Source organism: Mirounga leonina, unplaced genomic scaffold (assembly GCF_011800145.1).
Source record: "Mirounga leonina isolate KUSES-001 unplaced genomic scaffold, KU_Mleo_1.0 Mir_91, whole genome shotgun sequence".
In the NCBI taxonomy this organism is placed as follows: domain Eukaryota; kingdom Metazoa; phylum Chordata; class Mammalia; order Carnivora; family Phocidae; genus Mirounga; species Mirounga leonina.
The window spans coordinates 42,433,499-42,449,306 of NW_023270839.1; the positions used below are offsets into that span (position 1 = coordinate 42,433,499).

General features: G+C 52.2%; 1 protein-coding gene across 3 annotated transcripts in view; it reads right to left on the reverse strand.

Moving 5' to 3' along the window:
- The window catches only part of ITGA11 (integrin subunit alpha 11), a 111,762-nt gene that overhangs the window by 59,454 nt on the left and 36,500 nt on the right, over positions 1–15,808 (reverse strand). For all 3 annotated transcript variants that reach the window (XM_034993718.1, XM_034993719.1, XM_034993720.1), the window contains exon 3: positions 838–938. In XM_034993718.1, coding sequence (XP_034849609.1) covers positions 838–938 — 101 coding nt within the window. The remainder of the gene's footprint in view (positions 1–837; positions 939–15,808) is intronic.

Sequence of the window (15,808 nt, forward strand, 5' to 3'; positions counted from 1 at the left end):
CAAGGGTCCTGGCTCTGGGGAAGGCAAGCCTTAGCGGCAGGGCTGAGATGGCAGCATCTCAGCCCAAATGGAACTTTCACTCCCTTCTGAAAGCAAAGCCATGGTGTGACATTTAGGCCAGAGTGGAAGTGCTTTAGAGGATTAGCATGGGTGTTTTCACAGATGCACAAGGATGTGCACACATGCGCACACGCATACGCACACACGGATCCTGTGGCGCTCTTGGGTGAGGACAACGCCTTCATTTCTGGAAGGCCATGCTGCTCACTGACGGCAGGGTGGCTGAGGGCTGCCTGGATTGGAACCTCGGCCTCGCTACTTCTTAACTAGGGGACTCTCGACAGATGCCCTCACCTCCCCCCGCTGCCATTCCCTCCTTTGTTACCTTAAATCTCGAATGGTCGTCGAGGGGATTAAACGAGTCCAAAATCCCTAAAAGTGCTTAAACCAGTGCCAGGCACACAGGGAACATTATAGAAGATATATGAATATTCGCTATTGTTATTACTTCAAAACTGGAAAGAAGACAGGAAATGTCTTTCTCCCGCTGGAAGAGAAAGCCTTGCGTTGAGGGGCAGTGAGGGAGTCGGAAAGAGCAACGGCCGGGTATACTGGAGGGCAAAGTTTGCATCCTGGCTGGCCCCTGACAAGCTGGTGCAACTCTGAGAAAGTGGCTTCCTCTCTCTGGCCTCAGCTTGCTCATCTGTAAAATGGGGGCAGCGACCCCAGGGTGAGTGGGAGAAGCCAGCGTGACTGTGGGCATGGACGTGCTTTAAAGCCTGTCCCGCCCTAGACGGTGGTTGGCCTCACTGTGGGGAGACCAGAGGCTCATGTTACCCAGGTTGAGCTTGGTGCAGTTCCCATGGGTCACCGGACACTTGTACACGTCTCCCGTCTTTTGGTGGCCGTTGGTTTCCAATGGAGCACCCACGACCAGCCTGGGAAGGAAAAGAAGACAAGTAAAGACGCCGGAGGAGGTGCTTCTTCCTGGCAGAGGTTGGAACGGGGAGGGCAGTACTGAGGGGAAGATGGGGTAAGGAAGGCGGGAGGAAATGCTCAGGGGCAGCCGTGTGCAGACCCTCCAACTCAGAACTGTGTCTCCCAGGGAGAGGGACACCAGGTGTTTGGCACGAAGTCATGGGGCCTGTGACCTACTCTGGGCCCTTGCCAAGATCTAGAGATACAGAGATGAAGACCACATGGGTTCTGCTGCAAATGGGATGGAGGTTAGTCCCTGGGAGAAGAGAGCAGGGCAGCCGTCATGGGGGAGGTGTGGTTGGCCTGGGTCTTAACGGGTGATGATGAGCTTGTCAGACAGTGGGAGGGTGGCAGTGGTGGTCATTCAGGCAGAGGAATGATGGTTTTGGAGTCATAGAGTCCTGGCCATGTGTTAGGACCTGTGGAGGGCCTCATTCCTCATCGTATGTGACAGTCTTTCCGCTGGGGACCCAGGCGCTGGGGGGCATGGTGCCTCGTGGTCATTCATGGCTGCCTCCCGAGCCACTAAATCTTTGCTCAAGGTGGGCGAGGCACCCAGTGGGGCTAAAGCATGGCCAGGGGCAGGCACCCAGCTGGGGCCTCCGCCTTGGGCCTTTGCCTTTGTGACCTTGCTTGCCCAAAGAAGCAATCGTGTCTTCTGACTTCTGCTGGCTGAGAGAGGACAGGCTTGGAGGTTCAGGCTACCCAGGACTCCAGTGGCTTCTTGTGGTCAGATTGCCCCCGGCCCCCGCTCCTGCCCACCTCTCTCTGCTCTCAGGGAAGCGTGAGAGGTCTGAAGGGGGTGGTTAACAGAGCTCTGTTTGAAATTAGAGTTTATGAAATAAGAGCTGAGCTTTCTCCCCTGGGAACCAGATAATGACAGATTCTAAATATATCCGCTTATTAAGCATGCCTATTTTTGACCAGCAGGAATTAATTGGACCCATAAAATCTGTTTGTCTAGACGATGTGATTTTTGGCTACTTAATTCTGTGAGCGATTGTGTGGTCAAGGCTGCTGCATTTTTTTCAGCAAGGGGGGTGGGGAGAGAGAGGGAGAGACAGAGAGACACAGAGAGAGACCAAGAGAGAGGGAGGGAAGGAGGGAAGGAGAGAGGTAGAGAATGAGTGAGGGAGGGAGAGAGAGGGAGAGAGAGGGAGAGGAGAGAAAGAGAGACAGGGAGGGAGGGAGAGAGACAGGAAGGGAGGGAGGGAGAGAGGAAGAGAAAGCCAGGGAGGAGGGAGGAAAAGAAGGATGAAGAGAGGGAGGGAGGCGGGGAGAGAGGAAGATAGGGAGGGAGGGGGGGAGAGAGGGAACTATCAGTAAGTGAGCCTTGGGCTCCAAGCTTGCTTTTCTGGCTGCTCTAGTTTTCAAGGTCAACCTGATATGTGACCCAAAGGGATGTTCCCTCCAGGGCCCCACCGCCTGCTGGTGAGTGCTTGCTAGAAAGAATGCTTTTGAGGAACACCTCATAGGGTGCCCCTGGGAGAACTAGGTGCAGCAGGTTCTAGGTCAGAAAAACCATGACCATCTGCTAGAAAACCTGTCTCCATGTGTCTTCTAGAAAACACTTCAGCAGCCTGATAAGGTGGACTCCTCACAACTCTGCCCATTTTATGGAGTGGAACTTTGAGGCCTCAGCGGCCTACTTGATGGGGCCCCCAACACAGGGATAGGCCTTTGGGCTGAGATTGTAGGGGCTGTGGTCTGTGTGGTCTTGAGAGGTCATTGAACTTTCCAGACCTTGGTTTTCTTAGCTGTGAAATGGGGTTATCAACCCCCGTACTATCTCTGCGCGAAGTCACAGATGTCAAAAGTCATCCAGAAACCAGAGGGGCTATCTCTAAGTAGCCTATGCAGAAAGACTAAGGTCATGGGGCACCTGGGTGGCTCAGTCGGTTGAGCGGCTGCCTTCGGCTCAGGTCGTGATCCCGGAGTCCTGGGATCGAGCCCCACGTCAGGCTCCCTGCTCAGTGGAGAGCCTGCTTCTCCCTCTCCCTCTGCCTGCCTCTCTGCCTACTTGTGTTCTCTCTCTCTCTGTCAAATAAATAAATAAAATCTTAAAAAAAAAAAAAAGACTAAGGTCATGTGGTCTGGCAATGTCCAGCATGTAACAATCTGGCAGTTAAATCCACCAAATCATTGTGACCCCAAACTTGCCTCAAGACCAGGTGTTGTTCTTTTCAAAGAACAAGGGCCAGCCCCTACCTCCCCTCTCCATTCTCCAGACCTGATTTCCCTGGGGGGTGCTGGCATCTCACGAGGTGGCAGGACAGGGCATACTGTCCCCATATTACAGATGCAGAAGCTGAGGCCCAAGAGAGGAGCTGACCCAGGCCCCCCAATCTGTCTGTGGCAGAGCCAGGACTGGTTCTCCTGGGACAGCTTTGTCTGTGTTGCCCCAAATATTTCTTTGCCATGCAGTGAGGGCCTGGGTCAGCCTTCTTTACCATTCTCGAGTCTTACCGTTACGTGCGCCTGTCAGGCTTGAGGTTTTAAGGCTATGATTCAATCTCACTGCGAGGGGGTAAGTGCCCAAGCCCAGGAAAAATGTTTGCGTCACCAGCGAGACCAGCCAAATGGCTCCTGGGGTCTGGCAGCCCTGGCCATCCCCTGTGGCCTCAGCCTTATATAGCCATCTGCGGCCTCAGGCTTGCCATGCCTCTGGGGGCAAGACACCAGTCCCTGTGGTGTGGACACCAGACAGCAAGACAAACCCCAAAGGTCATGGCGAGCATCAGGCCCTTTCCATGGGCTGCGTGCTGTGACTCACTGGCTGTGGGCTCCCGGCATTCTTCTGGGATCAGGGCTGCTGCGGGTGGGAGAATTGGTGGCAGGCTTCAGCCACAGCCCTGTGGGACCCCTCCCTGGTGGCTGCCCTCTATAGAAGCAGGACCTTGCCAGGGGAGGAGGCTCCCCGGAGAGAAGGCCACCTGAGGAAGGCAGGTGTGGCCCTGCTGGATGCCGGGCTCCTTGGCTCCCAGCAAGTCCTGGCTCTGTACCTCACACCCTCTCCAACAGGGCCCCATGGGAACTCATCCTGACCTCTGCTTATCCTTGGCTCCATCCTTCAAGGCAATTTCAGCCTCTGAACCTTTTCAAACGCATGCTCCTATCAGAAAAAAAGGTAACATGTACCTCCAATGTGTATAAATTTATATGTAAATTATACTACTGTGAAACTGTTAGTCTGTATCTTAAATATCAGTAATGGTTTTTTTCCAGATAAAATATAAACTTAAATAGAATTGAATCATTTTATTTCTGTGCCCCAAGTATACTGTCCTACCCATGCCCGGTGGAGTGCACATCCCACCCCGGACACCATCCCTTTGAGATCCAGCAAAATTCCCACCTACTCCAGGAAGTCCTCCCTGATTACCCCATGCTTTCCCACATGAACTAGCATGTAATCTCTCCTGCCTGCTGTGGCCAGTAGTTTATCATAATTCCTTGAAGGCTGAGATGTCCTCATCTGGCCTTGCTGCCAGGACTAGCATTGGGTGGTCTGGAAGGCCCTCGGTAAAGAGGTACCTATCAGCTTCTCTGACCTTATGGTTGATGGTCCAGAGCTGCAGCAGTGGCTTCCGGAGCTTTTGGCTTTGCCTCAGACCTAAGAGGAGCCCCAAGTTCAGTGCCCAGAAAAAGGGTTACTGAGAAATGGAGTATTTTCTGTGCAAAGGAGTGATCCAGCTTCCATTTAGAGTCAGTGTTGCTTGCTTCCCTGTGTCCCATGTCTCTCTCCCCACAGTCCTCGTTTTTGTTTGGGGATCCAGGGAACCTGGCTCCATTCCCAGTCCTAGGGACTGAGCACATATCTCAGGCGAGGCCAAGTTTATCCCCTGGCTGCAGTGATTAAGTCAGGGTCACCCCCATCAGAGTGAATCTCGGGACTTTTGCTTGGGACTCAGGGACCAAAGTAGTTCCTTTTCTCTGGACGCCATATGTAGATGTAAGCCGTGGAATTGCCGGCAGCCACCTTGTGGCAACGAGAGTTGTGAGCTGATGCATGGACAGAGGGAGGGCTGAGAGAAGCATTAAGAGAAGGAGCTGAAGTCCTGATGATACTGTAAGCCCCCAGATCAAACTCTACCTGAAGCAATAACTACTTTTTACATATAAACCTGTTTGGGTTGAGTTTTCAGGTATTTATAACCATAGACATCTAACTAGAGTGTGCCAAAAAAATCCACATAGTTAAAATTACCCTTAGAAATTCCATATATTACCATGCTGTAAGAGGAACCTGACATCCAAGGCCAAAGAGAGAGGAGCAGATTCCTATCCTTCAGCTCCTGCTCCATCTGGGGCATAGACTTACTTTGCCGCGAGTAGTGGGTGGATTCAGAGACACCACGTATATTATTTCTCTGGTTGTTTAGCTGAATGCATAAAACCGTCCCCTGGTCCAGCCTTGTGGGAACAGAAATTCTTTTGTTCTATGTGCATCACTCTTACAACAGCTCCTTGGACAGGGAGCTCTGCACTCCTGGGGTTTCTGGTTACCTGGTAACTGACCAGGCAGGCCATTGGAGCCGAGAGGAAACTGAGAGGTTCCTTGGGTCAGCCTCACGACATGACAGTGAGTCATCAGAAGCCAGAGCAGGGAATTCCAATGTCTGAGGTCTCAGAGCACACGGTGCATGGCATCCTGATTCCCAGGGCAATGGTCCCCCAAAGCCGGGAGGGTGGAAAGCATGGGGGCAGGGGCTGGGGCTCTAGGCTCAGCTCAGCCTTTTACCGGCTGAGTCTGGGGAGGTGGGTGTGAACAGCTTAGCTCCCCAGCAAATGGGGTCAGCAGAAGCCATGGACACAAAAAGGCCATCAGAGTCTTGGGGAAGGAAAAAGGAAACTTCCAACTGATGGGCCTACCCTCCGAGGAGGCCCTGAGCCCAGAGGTCAGCACAAACTGCTGAGGAAAGGCAGGATGTGGGGTTTCATCTGCTCCCCAGGCAGCCTCTTTGCCCCTCTCTACCAGACCTGGCCCTCGCATCCTAGGAAATCCGACTATCATTGATTATTTTTTTCATTTTAATGAAACCCTTTTGGTGTCGTTGAATTGCACTTGATTTTGATCACCAGAACAGCTTTGAGGCTGGAAGGACAGTTAGTATCTGAGGCTCAGAAGGTGATGTGACAAGGCTGTGGAGAGACACTGGGACTCCAAGTCTAGTGCTCTTTCCACCACTGTGAAAGAGTGGCCAGTTCAGAAGGCCCAGCGTGGAGAGGGGCTGCCCCCCTGGAGCCAGCTGGGCCTGTCCTCCAGGGGCCTCTTGCCTCCTCCTCTCCCACCCATTCTATTCCCTCCCTCACCTGTTCCTCTCTCCCAGCACCCCTACTCCATTCAAACCCACCCAGGCCCTTTGCTCCACTTTTTTCTTGGCTCCATTTTCCTTCCCTGAAATCAGATAGGGGCATCGGGGAGGGAGGTCCACTTGAAGAGCAGAGAGCTCAGGGGAACAAAGGAGAGACTATTCCTTTACTGAGGTTTTTCCTCTCCCTCTCTCTCCATGGAAAATGTAATCTCCTGCAGCCAGCATGAATAGGGTGGTTAATGTGTTCAAGATGGGGCTGGGGAAGTGCTGAGTGCAGCAAACCCCATGCTGGGGCAGGGGCCCTGGGGCTGTATTGGCTGGGGGGAGGGTGCGGAAGGAGAGCCCTCCTGGCACCTGCTGATCTTCCTGGTTCGGTCGGAGGGGCTTGTGGCTCAGAGGCCTGGCAAGGCCTGGACTCCTGGGGGCCAGAAAAATGAAGACTCCTCTGTTTGCCAGCACATCCCTAACTCCCCCTGCCCCTGTGCAACCCCCATCAGAGGTGGAAATCCTTTGTGTGCATTTGAAACAAACACATATATAGTGAGGATTAATTTTATGTGCCAACTTGACAGGGCTAGGGGTGTTCAGATATTTGGTCAAACATTAGTCTGGGTGTATCTGCCAGGGTGTTCTGGGATGAGATGAGCATTTAAATCTGAAGACTGAGGAAAGCAGATTGTCCTTCCTCGTGTGGGTGGGCCTCATTCAAACAGTCGAAGGCCTGAAGACAAGAGGGCTGACCCTAGCCCCAGTAACAGAGAATCCTTCCTAACAGACTGCCTTGGAACTGAGACATTGGCTTTTTCTTATTTGCGGTCTCAAATGGAAACTTCCACTCTCCTAGGTCTCCAGCCAGCGGCCCTTCACACAGTAACTACCCCATCGGCTCCTCTGAGTCTCCAGCTTGCTGATGTACCCTGCAGATCTTGGGACTCACCAGCCTCCATAATCATGTGAACCAACTCCTTATAATAAATCTCTTTATATAGGGGCGCCTGGGTGGTTCAGTCGTTGGGTGTTTGCCTTTGGCTCAGGTCGTGATCTCAGGGTCCTGGGATCGAGCCCCACATCGGGCTCCCTGCTCGGCGGGAAGCCTGCTTCTCCCTCTCCCACTCCCCCTGCTTGTGTTCCCGCTCCCGCTGTGTCTCTCTCTGTCAAATAAATAAATAAAATCTTAAAAAAAAATCTCTTTATATATGCATATGTATACACCCACATATACACACACATCCTATCGGTTCTGTTTCTCTGGAGAACCCTAATACAGTTACATAGTGCTTGTTCCGTTCTAAGGGTTTTGCATGTATTTGCTGCTCCTGGTGATCCACGCCCTCATTCATTCATGAATCATGAGCATTTTTTGAGCCCCTGCTAAACCATCAAGCACTGGGGGCATGACAACGCACATGATGTCATCTTGCCTTCCGGAGGTTTCCAGAGGAGCCTCCCCAGTGAGACAGGCAGGTTAAGAGGTCGTTACAACACTCCAGTGGTTCTCAAAGTGGTTCCCAGACCAGCAGCATCAGCCTCCCCTGGAGCTGGTTAGAAATGCAACATCCTGCCCTCCACCCCCCACCCCAAAACTGACAGAATCAGAAACTAAAAGGGGGACCCAGCATCTGTGTATTAACAGGACCTCCAGGGGATGCTGATGCATGTAATCATAATACATAGGGTGACCTGCAACCCTAGCTGAGCTCAAAGCCCTAAATCCATTCCAGTAAAATCCACCTTCTTTACTCTGCCTGCCAATGCTCTGTGTTTGCTCACTGCCGCTCACCTGCCTGTCCCCCCTTTTATCAGGGTGGCTCTGAATGTGGCATGGCTGGGTCTGTCACTTGAGGCTCAGCTCCAATGTCACCTCTCCCAAGGGGCCTTTCCTGACCACCTGCCACTCCTGTCTCACCACCCTGCCTTAGCTTCCGATAGCACTTCCCCGTCTCTGAAGACAACTTTTTTTTTTTTTAAGGATTTATTTATTTGAGAGAGAGAGAACATGAGTGGAAGGGGCAGAGGGAAAGACAGAGAGAATCTCAAGCAGACTCTGGGCTCAGTGTGGAGCCGATGTGGGGCTCCATTTCACTACAGTGAGATCAGGACCTGAGCCGAAACTAAGAGTCGGGCGCTCAACGAACTTCACCACCCAGGTGCCCTTGAAAATGCCTTTTTAATTTTTTTCCCATTCATCATCTTTTAAAAACAAATTTTTTTTCATCTTTTTAAAATTTTTTTGACACAGAGAGAGCACTGGGGGGGGCAGCAGGCAGAGGGAGAAGCAGGTCCCCCGCCAAGCAGGGAGCCCAATGTGAGTCTCGATCCCAGGATCCTGGGATCATGACCTGAGCCAAAGGCAGTCGCTTAACGACTGAGCTACCCAGGTGCCCCCTGTTCATCATCCCTATCTCCCAGTAGAATGTGAGCTGCAAGGGGGTGAGGACCTCGTTGGTCAGGTTTGCATCTCTAGACACCCCAGCACCCACGAGAGTGCCTGGCACAGAGTAGCTCCCCAAAATACAATTGTTGGATGAATTAGCCAATCACCTGAGCGGGATGACTGTAATCCTATAGCCTGCAATTTGGGACCACTGACTACAGGCCCTCTTTGGTCTCCCAACACCTGTTAATCTGGCTGGGAGAGTGGAACAAGCTCTATTGGAGGAGCCAACACCCGAGATAAGGCTGTTAACTGCCCTGGGCCTCAGTGTTCTCATCTACTGAATGGGACCGAACACACCTGGGCTACTAGGGTTTTGAGGGTGGTGCGCCCCAGACCTTGCTGGTCATCAGAGGCACCTGGGGAGTTACCAATTCAGGTTCCTGGGTCTCACATCCAGAAGGTTCTCATTCAGCCAGCTGGGGACAGGGCCCAGGAATCTATTCTTAGAAGCTCCCAGATGTTCAGACAGGAAGTAGATATGTGAACATGTGGACATGTGAAAAAGCACGTGTGTCCCAGGAATTTTTACTACATCTGGGGATCATGATCACCGCAACCTTCTTAACTGTCCAGGAATGTTTTTTTCTTTTTCCTTTAATTTGTTTCTTTTGGTCACAAGAAAACACGTAACTTAACACATAAGTGATACATGCTTGCTGTTTAATGTTCATGGTGCAGAATTGTGCAAAGTATAATATGCAAGGCTTCCCCTCCTTCACCCAGCCCTCTGTAGATAACGACCACTAGCAACAGGGGTGCAGAAAAGCTTCCAGGCATTTACGGAGCGAATTTGAAAAATGGACTATTCTACACACATGGTTCCGTAGTGAACTATTTTCACTCAATTATTTTATATTTGAACAAGTGTCTGTGTCAGTGTATATCAATGCCACACTTAGACCTGGTCTCTGGGCCCCTGCCCTGGGTCCCACTCTGACCCGTCTCTGACTGTGCCCCCTCCCATGGGGTGAGGAGTCCTAGGCGTCAAAGGGACAGGACACCTAGAGCCCATGGCCTCCCAGTCTGGATGCGGGGAGGCTGAAATCTCCTGCTCAGACAGCTCAGGACAGGCTTCTTCCACGGATCTCTCTGACGGCAGATCCTACCACCAATAGGGCTAGCAGAGGAGTGGCTGCTCGACGGGGGTATGGATAGAGCTCGAGATGCAGCCTTTCATCAGCACTAGTGAATAAACAAGGCTCCATGCTCCAGTAGCTACTCGGGACAGTGCAGTCAGTGGGGACAAAGCCCGTGCCTGTTACTGTGCAGGCAGGCTCTGGAGCTGGCCCCCGTCGTCTTGGGCACAGAGCCTGCCTGACAAACATCATCACGGCTGTTGACTTCACAAGCTTGGTTTTCTGCTTGGTTCCTGGAAACTTCTGGGTCCACCTCAGCTTACATCCAAACAGCATTTTTTCCTAAGTTGCAGAAGAGGGAAGAGTGAGGGAAAGTGACTGCAAAGGACAATCTCAGCCCACTGGACGGGAAAACGAGAACCTGACCCACTGACCGTGAAGAACGGAGTGGCCAGGTTGTGCCGTTTAGCTCAGCGCCCCTCCCCTTCACACACCCGGATGCCAGTCTCCCGGGGCCACTTGTCCTAGTTTTCACCAGACCTGGAACTCTCCTTCCTGCCTGTGTGTGTGCAGTCCCCTGATTCCAAACTCTTGAGCCTGCCCCCTTCCATCCACTCTTCAGTGCCTCTTCTTCCAGGAGCCCCTCCTTGATCTCTCAACTGAAAGCTCTCTCTCACTTCCCGTGAAGCTTTGTTTCTACCTTCCTGTCTGTTTTTTCTCTCCTTTAGAAAATTTGCCTCGAGATAGCAGAGAGTGAGACCCCGATCCACCTTTAAGTCTCCCCTTTGGTGCTGGTCAATGTACCTTGAACACAGTCTAGGCTTAATAATTGCTTCCTGAGTGAATATACAGATGGACAGCTGGAGGATGCTGCTCATTTTGCAAAGATGGGTTGAATCTTCACTCAACTTCTTGGGGGATAGGTAGCTAGGAGCAGAGCTGAGTTCTTCTGGGCCCCCTCTGCAGCTGTGCCTCCAACTTTGGAATGCCCTTGGCCTGGTGCTCCCCAGGAATGTGGCTGTGGGCTGGCCTCCCTTCGGAGAGGGGAGTGTAGGGATCCCACCCTTCTCTTTTCAAAATGTCTGACAAGCTTGCTTGTTTTTCTGAGTCACGCCCAGGGTTGATTCTTCCCCCCACTTTTATAACAACTCTGTCCTCCGAAAATGAAATGTAAACACATGGATAGTTTGGGCAGATGTTGCTCAGTGGAATGTATGGTTTCAGTGTCGTGGCAGCTCCTCAGTCCGTACTTGGTAGCAGGGCCAGGGGCCTTGGAAGCCCCCGTTCTCTCTCCCAGTCAGGCCTGCTTCCTCGGGTTCACGATCAGGCTGGTGATACTCAAAATGTGAGCAGCATACGGAGCCCACGGCTCATGGCATTGGCCCCAGGGCCAGGGGAGGCAAGCACACAAGAACTCATCCGCCTCTGGCTGATGAAGACAGCAAGGCCCAGAGAATGTCAGAGGCTCTGGGTAGAGGCTGAGGCACAGCTGGGATACTCCATAGTCCTACTGAGTCCACTGCCCCTTCCACCAGCAGGACTTGGGGAAAGGAGCAAAAGGGGAGAAGGGGCAAAACAACAGATGCTGTTTTTCAGCTTGGGGCCTGTTGTCACGTTTATGGTTAATTCCGATCTCCTCCCAGGCAGGCTAAGTGACCTGGGGGGAGCCCCCTGCCCTCTCTGGGCCTGTGTCCTCATCTGTGAAATAGAGCTTGGGCAGATTCAGTTCAGAGAAGGAGTCACTGAATGCTCACTATGAGCTGGGCACTGAGGATGGAAAGCTGAATGGAGCGCAGTCCACACCCTTGATGTGGAGGAGGCCGAGAGACCTGCACCCGATGATATCAGGGTGGAGGACAGTGCTATGAGATGGGGCCCCGGTGTGGTGGGGGCACAGAGGAAGGGCACTTGCTCAGCCATCTGGGAAGCCTTTCTGGAGCAGGCAACTGCTCGGTGGAGACTTGCAAGGTGAATAGGTGTCCCCCAGGCGAAGAGGGACTGGGGCCCACGGGGAGGAATGACAGCTGAGTCCCGACGGTGCCAGGCTGATATGTGTGATTCTAATGCACCTCCTGTGGCAAAGGCTTCCATGGGCCACGGATGGACCCGGGGAGACAGACAAGTGCCTGCCTTCACAGAGCTCGGGGTGCGGTCATCCTCAGCTGGGCTCACGCCATTCATCCCCTTTCTTCCTCCCCACCCACATCTCCTTGACACCCCAAATTCCCACCCGTCTCCCCTCGTTTGTGTAGAGAACTCTACCTAATGCAGCCTTAAGTGTAGATAGATGGTTAAGTGCCTACATGTTTGAGGACCATTGCATTTTCTCCCTGATCAGATTAACCTCCCTGCCTCCCTCCCCCACTTTCCAGAGTCTCTAAGTTCCTGCAATTTGCCACCCCTTTGGGTTCAGGCATTGAGGGTCACTCTCAAAGTAAGCCTGGAACCGGCTAACCCACGGAATCCACGAGAACTCCCAGACCCCTTAAATCAGTGGTTCCAGAACCTTGGCTGGGCATCTGACTTATGTGGGGATGTTCAGGAGTATGGATTTCTATCTCCAAAGATTCTGATTTTGTAAGTCTTGGACTGGGCTAAAGAATCTTTTTAAACCTTCCGCAGGCAATTCTGCCTGCTTTAGGAACCCCTAGATTATATTATCAGGTGATCACCAGGCTTTGAAATAATGGAAAACAGGCCACATAAGAATTGGGGACAGGATGCCCAATCAAAAACAGTTAACAAGCACTACTTAACAAACATCGACTTTCAAAGCACTTTGTATGAACAAGCAAATAAACTAAGGCGTGCATAAAGGACTGTTTGGGGCAGCTGATTGTGGGTCTGGGCTTGTGCTAGGTGCTTCCTTGGACATTAACCCAAGTCACCCAGCTGGCTAAGGAGCAGCTCCATGGCCTCATTCTCCCCGTCTCTGGGCACAGGGGGGCAGGACACACAGAGACCAGCCCTGAGTTGCATCAGGGAATTACTGGCTACGCAAAATCCTTCGAACTACTTTCTGTCTGGTTCAAAGCTCAGATTTATTTCCCTCCTCTCCCTTCTGGATTGTGAGTAATGGCTCTTCTTACAGAATTATTATTGGAGAAGCCATAAAGAAGCAAAGAGGCTGTAGACTCACTTGAACCACTGGAGGGTAGAGTCTGTCATTACATCATTGCAACCATCCTCCCTCTTGGGTAACAAAATCCCTGGCTCGGTGGTCGGGGAGAAGCAGAAAGGACGGTGCAGAGGAGTTGCTGCTGCGAAGTAGGCACCAGCGTGGGGCCAGACTCCTGTTCACCCCCCACCTGCTGCCTGCCTCACTCCCCTCCCATACCTCAGCCTCTCACCAACCTCTCTCATGTTGGGCCACTGTCCCCAGGCTCTTTACCACCAGGACGTCCAGCTTAGGGCTGCCTTGAGATTTAGGTAGGTCACAGCCTGACTTCTAGAACCATTCTCCCCTTCTCCTTTTGTGGGTCTGTGCCAAGCAAAGAAGAATCAAAGGCGAGCCTTACCCTTGGGGGCCCTTTGCGACTTCTCTTAATTGGCTTTTTCTACAACTCTCCACGTCTGTCTGCATTATTGGCTTAGGGTGACTAATCACAGCTAAACCAGGAATAAATGGTTCGAGAAAGGATTTAGAGATTCCACAGAAGGCAAGAGCAACCTTGTCAAGATGGTCTGGAGTCAATGACAAGCATTTACCAATGGCCATGTGTCTGAGGATGCAGTCGTGTGGAAGAGAACAAGCGCCATGGGAAAGAGTTTGAAATCCTGAGAAGCCCTTGATTCTTCACGAAGTAGTCAGGAAAAGCTAGAAGGAGGTAATTTTTTTTTTTTAAGATTTTATTTTATTTATTTGACAGAGAGAGACACACAGAGAGAGGGAACACAAGCAGGGGGAGTGGGAGAGGGAGAAGCAGGCTTCCTGCTGAGCAGGGAGCCTGATGCGGGGCTTTATCCCAGGACCCTGGAATCATGACTTGAGCCGAAGGCAGACGCTTAATGACTGAGCCACCCAGGCGCCCTTAGAAGGAGGTATTCTATCCAAGTCTGGAGAAAGCAAGGCTTAGGTTAAGCAGTGGTCCATCACAGTTGAGGTTAGTGAGAAAAAGCATGTATAGCACACTGATTTGTTTTTATAGTTGAATATAACTCTAAAACATGTTTATTCCAATTATGGTTTTCAATAAGGAGCTCAGTCTTTCACATTTTATAGCCGAGCGGTATGGAAGTACGTGCTAGCCCTAAGCTGTTAGTAACATCAACGGGAAGCCTAGGTAATAGACGTGAGGAGCCCTTACCGGCCAGCTTTGCTCCCCCTAGTGTCAGTTATGAGAATTGCAGATAAAGTGCTAAGGTGAAATTAATAACCAGTCTTGAAAATTCAAACCTATGAAATTATAGAAAGCCATTCTCAAGATGGAGTGAATGTCAGCATTAGTTTGTTCTCCACGTCATGTGAGGAGCCCTCCTTCCCTGTCCTGTGCTGGACCCAGGAAGGACGTTGGGGGTCCCAGAAGGAGCCAGGTGGAAGAGTCCATAGGCCCCTGGGGCGGGGGCAAGACGGGGCGGGGGGGGCGCGTGGAGAAGATGCTGGCTTTCCTGAACCCCCCTCTGGCTTCCCTGAACCGCCCAAATTAAATTTATTTTCTTTCATGGAGGTTAGTAACCAGGAGACTTTCCTGTCAGCGTTTCCACTTACCCTCAAAGCATGCAATGGTTGGCTCCACGCCTCTCCAAGCTCAGCACTAAGGTTGTTCTGGGACCCCGAGGACCGGCCTCAGCGCCGTCTCAGGTTGACCCGCTGTGTGTGTGTGTGTGTGTGTGTGTGTGTGTGTGTGTGTGTGTGTGGCCCGGGGTTACCTGAGCCCTCGCTGACATACTCTTCAAGTCCCTGGACTTCCCTGTGTGGTTGTGGCATAAAAAAAAAAAAAAAAAAAGAAGAAGAAGAAGAAGAAGAAGAAGAAGAAGAAGAAGAAGAAGAAGGAGAAGGAGAAGGAGAAGGAGAAGGAGAAGGAGAAGGAGAAGGAGAAGAAAGAAAGGAGAGAGGAAGAGAGAGCAAGGCAAGAAGAGAAACAGTATCTGGAGATGCGAGGGGCCGGGTAAGTGTTTGCCGACTGCGTCTTACATGTGCGCCCGGCCCCAGCCCCGGGGTTCCCGCTGCGGGCTCTCCCTGGCGGCTCGGAATACTGCTCTGTCTCTGAGGGCCTGAAGGTGCCCCCGGCTCCGGCCTGGAAGGAAACTGGCTGGATTTCCACTCCTCCAGCCCGCCGCGGCTCACGCTCTTCTGGGGCAGGTGCTGCCTGCCTGGGGCTGCTGGGTGCCCGGGCCCCGGGCCCTGGGCCAATGAGCACAGTTTTTCTCTTTCTTGCTCTTCCTCTCTCTGGTGCGTTGGGTGATTTCATGCTACCCTGGGCTTTGCTTCTGTAGTGATTTATCCCTTAACCAGAATGAGTCATGGTACCGGATTTTATTTGTTCCAAGAGAAAATAGCAGAGGGCATTTCTGCACTGAGGTGTTGGGAGCCTGCTCTGGGGGCCTGAGCCAGGAGAAGAGCTCGGGCCACTCCTCAGTGCGATTTCTACAGCAACAAAGGCTGAGGCTGCCCCAGGCCTGACAGCCCGCTCGGGCACCAAGGAGGAGGGTTGGGCTTGCAGAAGACCTGCCTGTTCTGCCCAAACAACAGTCCCCGGGGCCCTTTTCCTTGAAACCTTTCCCCGGACACCATACCCTTTTGTGGAGGATAGGCCAGCGCAGGGAACTAACTCCAGCAAAATCCGCCCGCACTAGACCCTTCGCACACCATCTCCTATTTCTCCCTCATGAGAACCCTTTTGGGCTCGCATCACCATGCCCATTTCACAGATGAAGAAACTGAAGTCCAGGAAGTGGCTGTAACATGCTCTGTTCCCCTGGCTTGGAAAGTGGCTGAGCAGGGAAGGGAGCCCAGGTCTGTGTGGCTCTGAAGCTTCGACGTCTCCTTAGGAAAAAGCCCC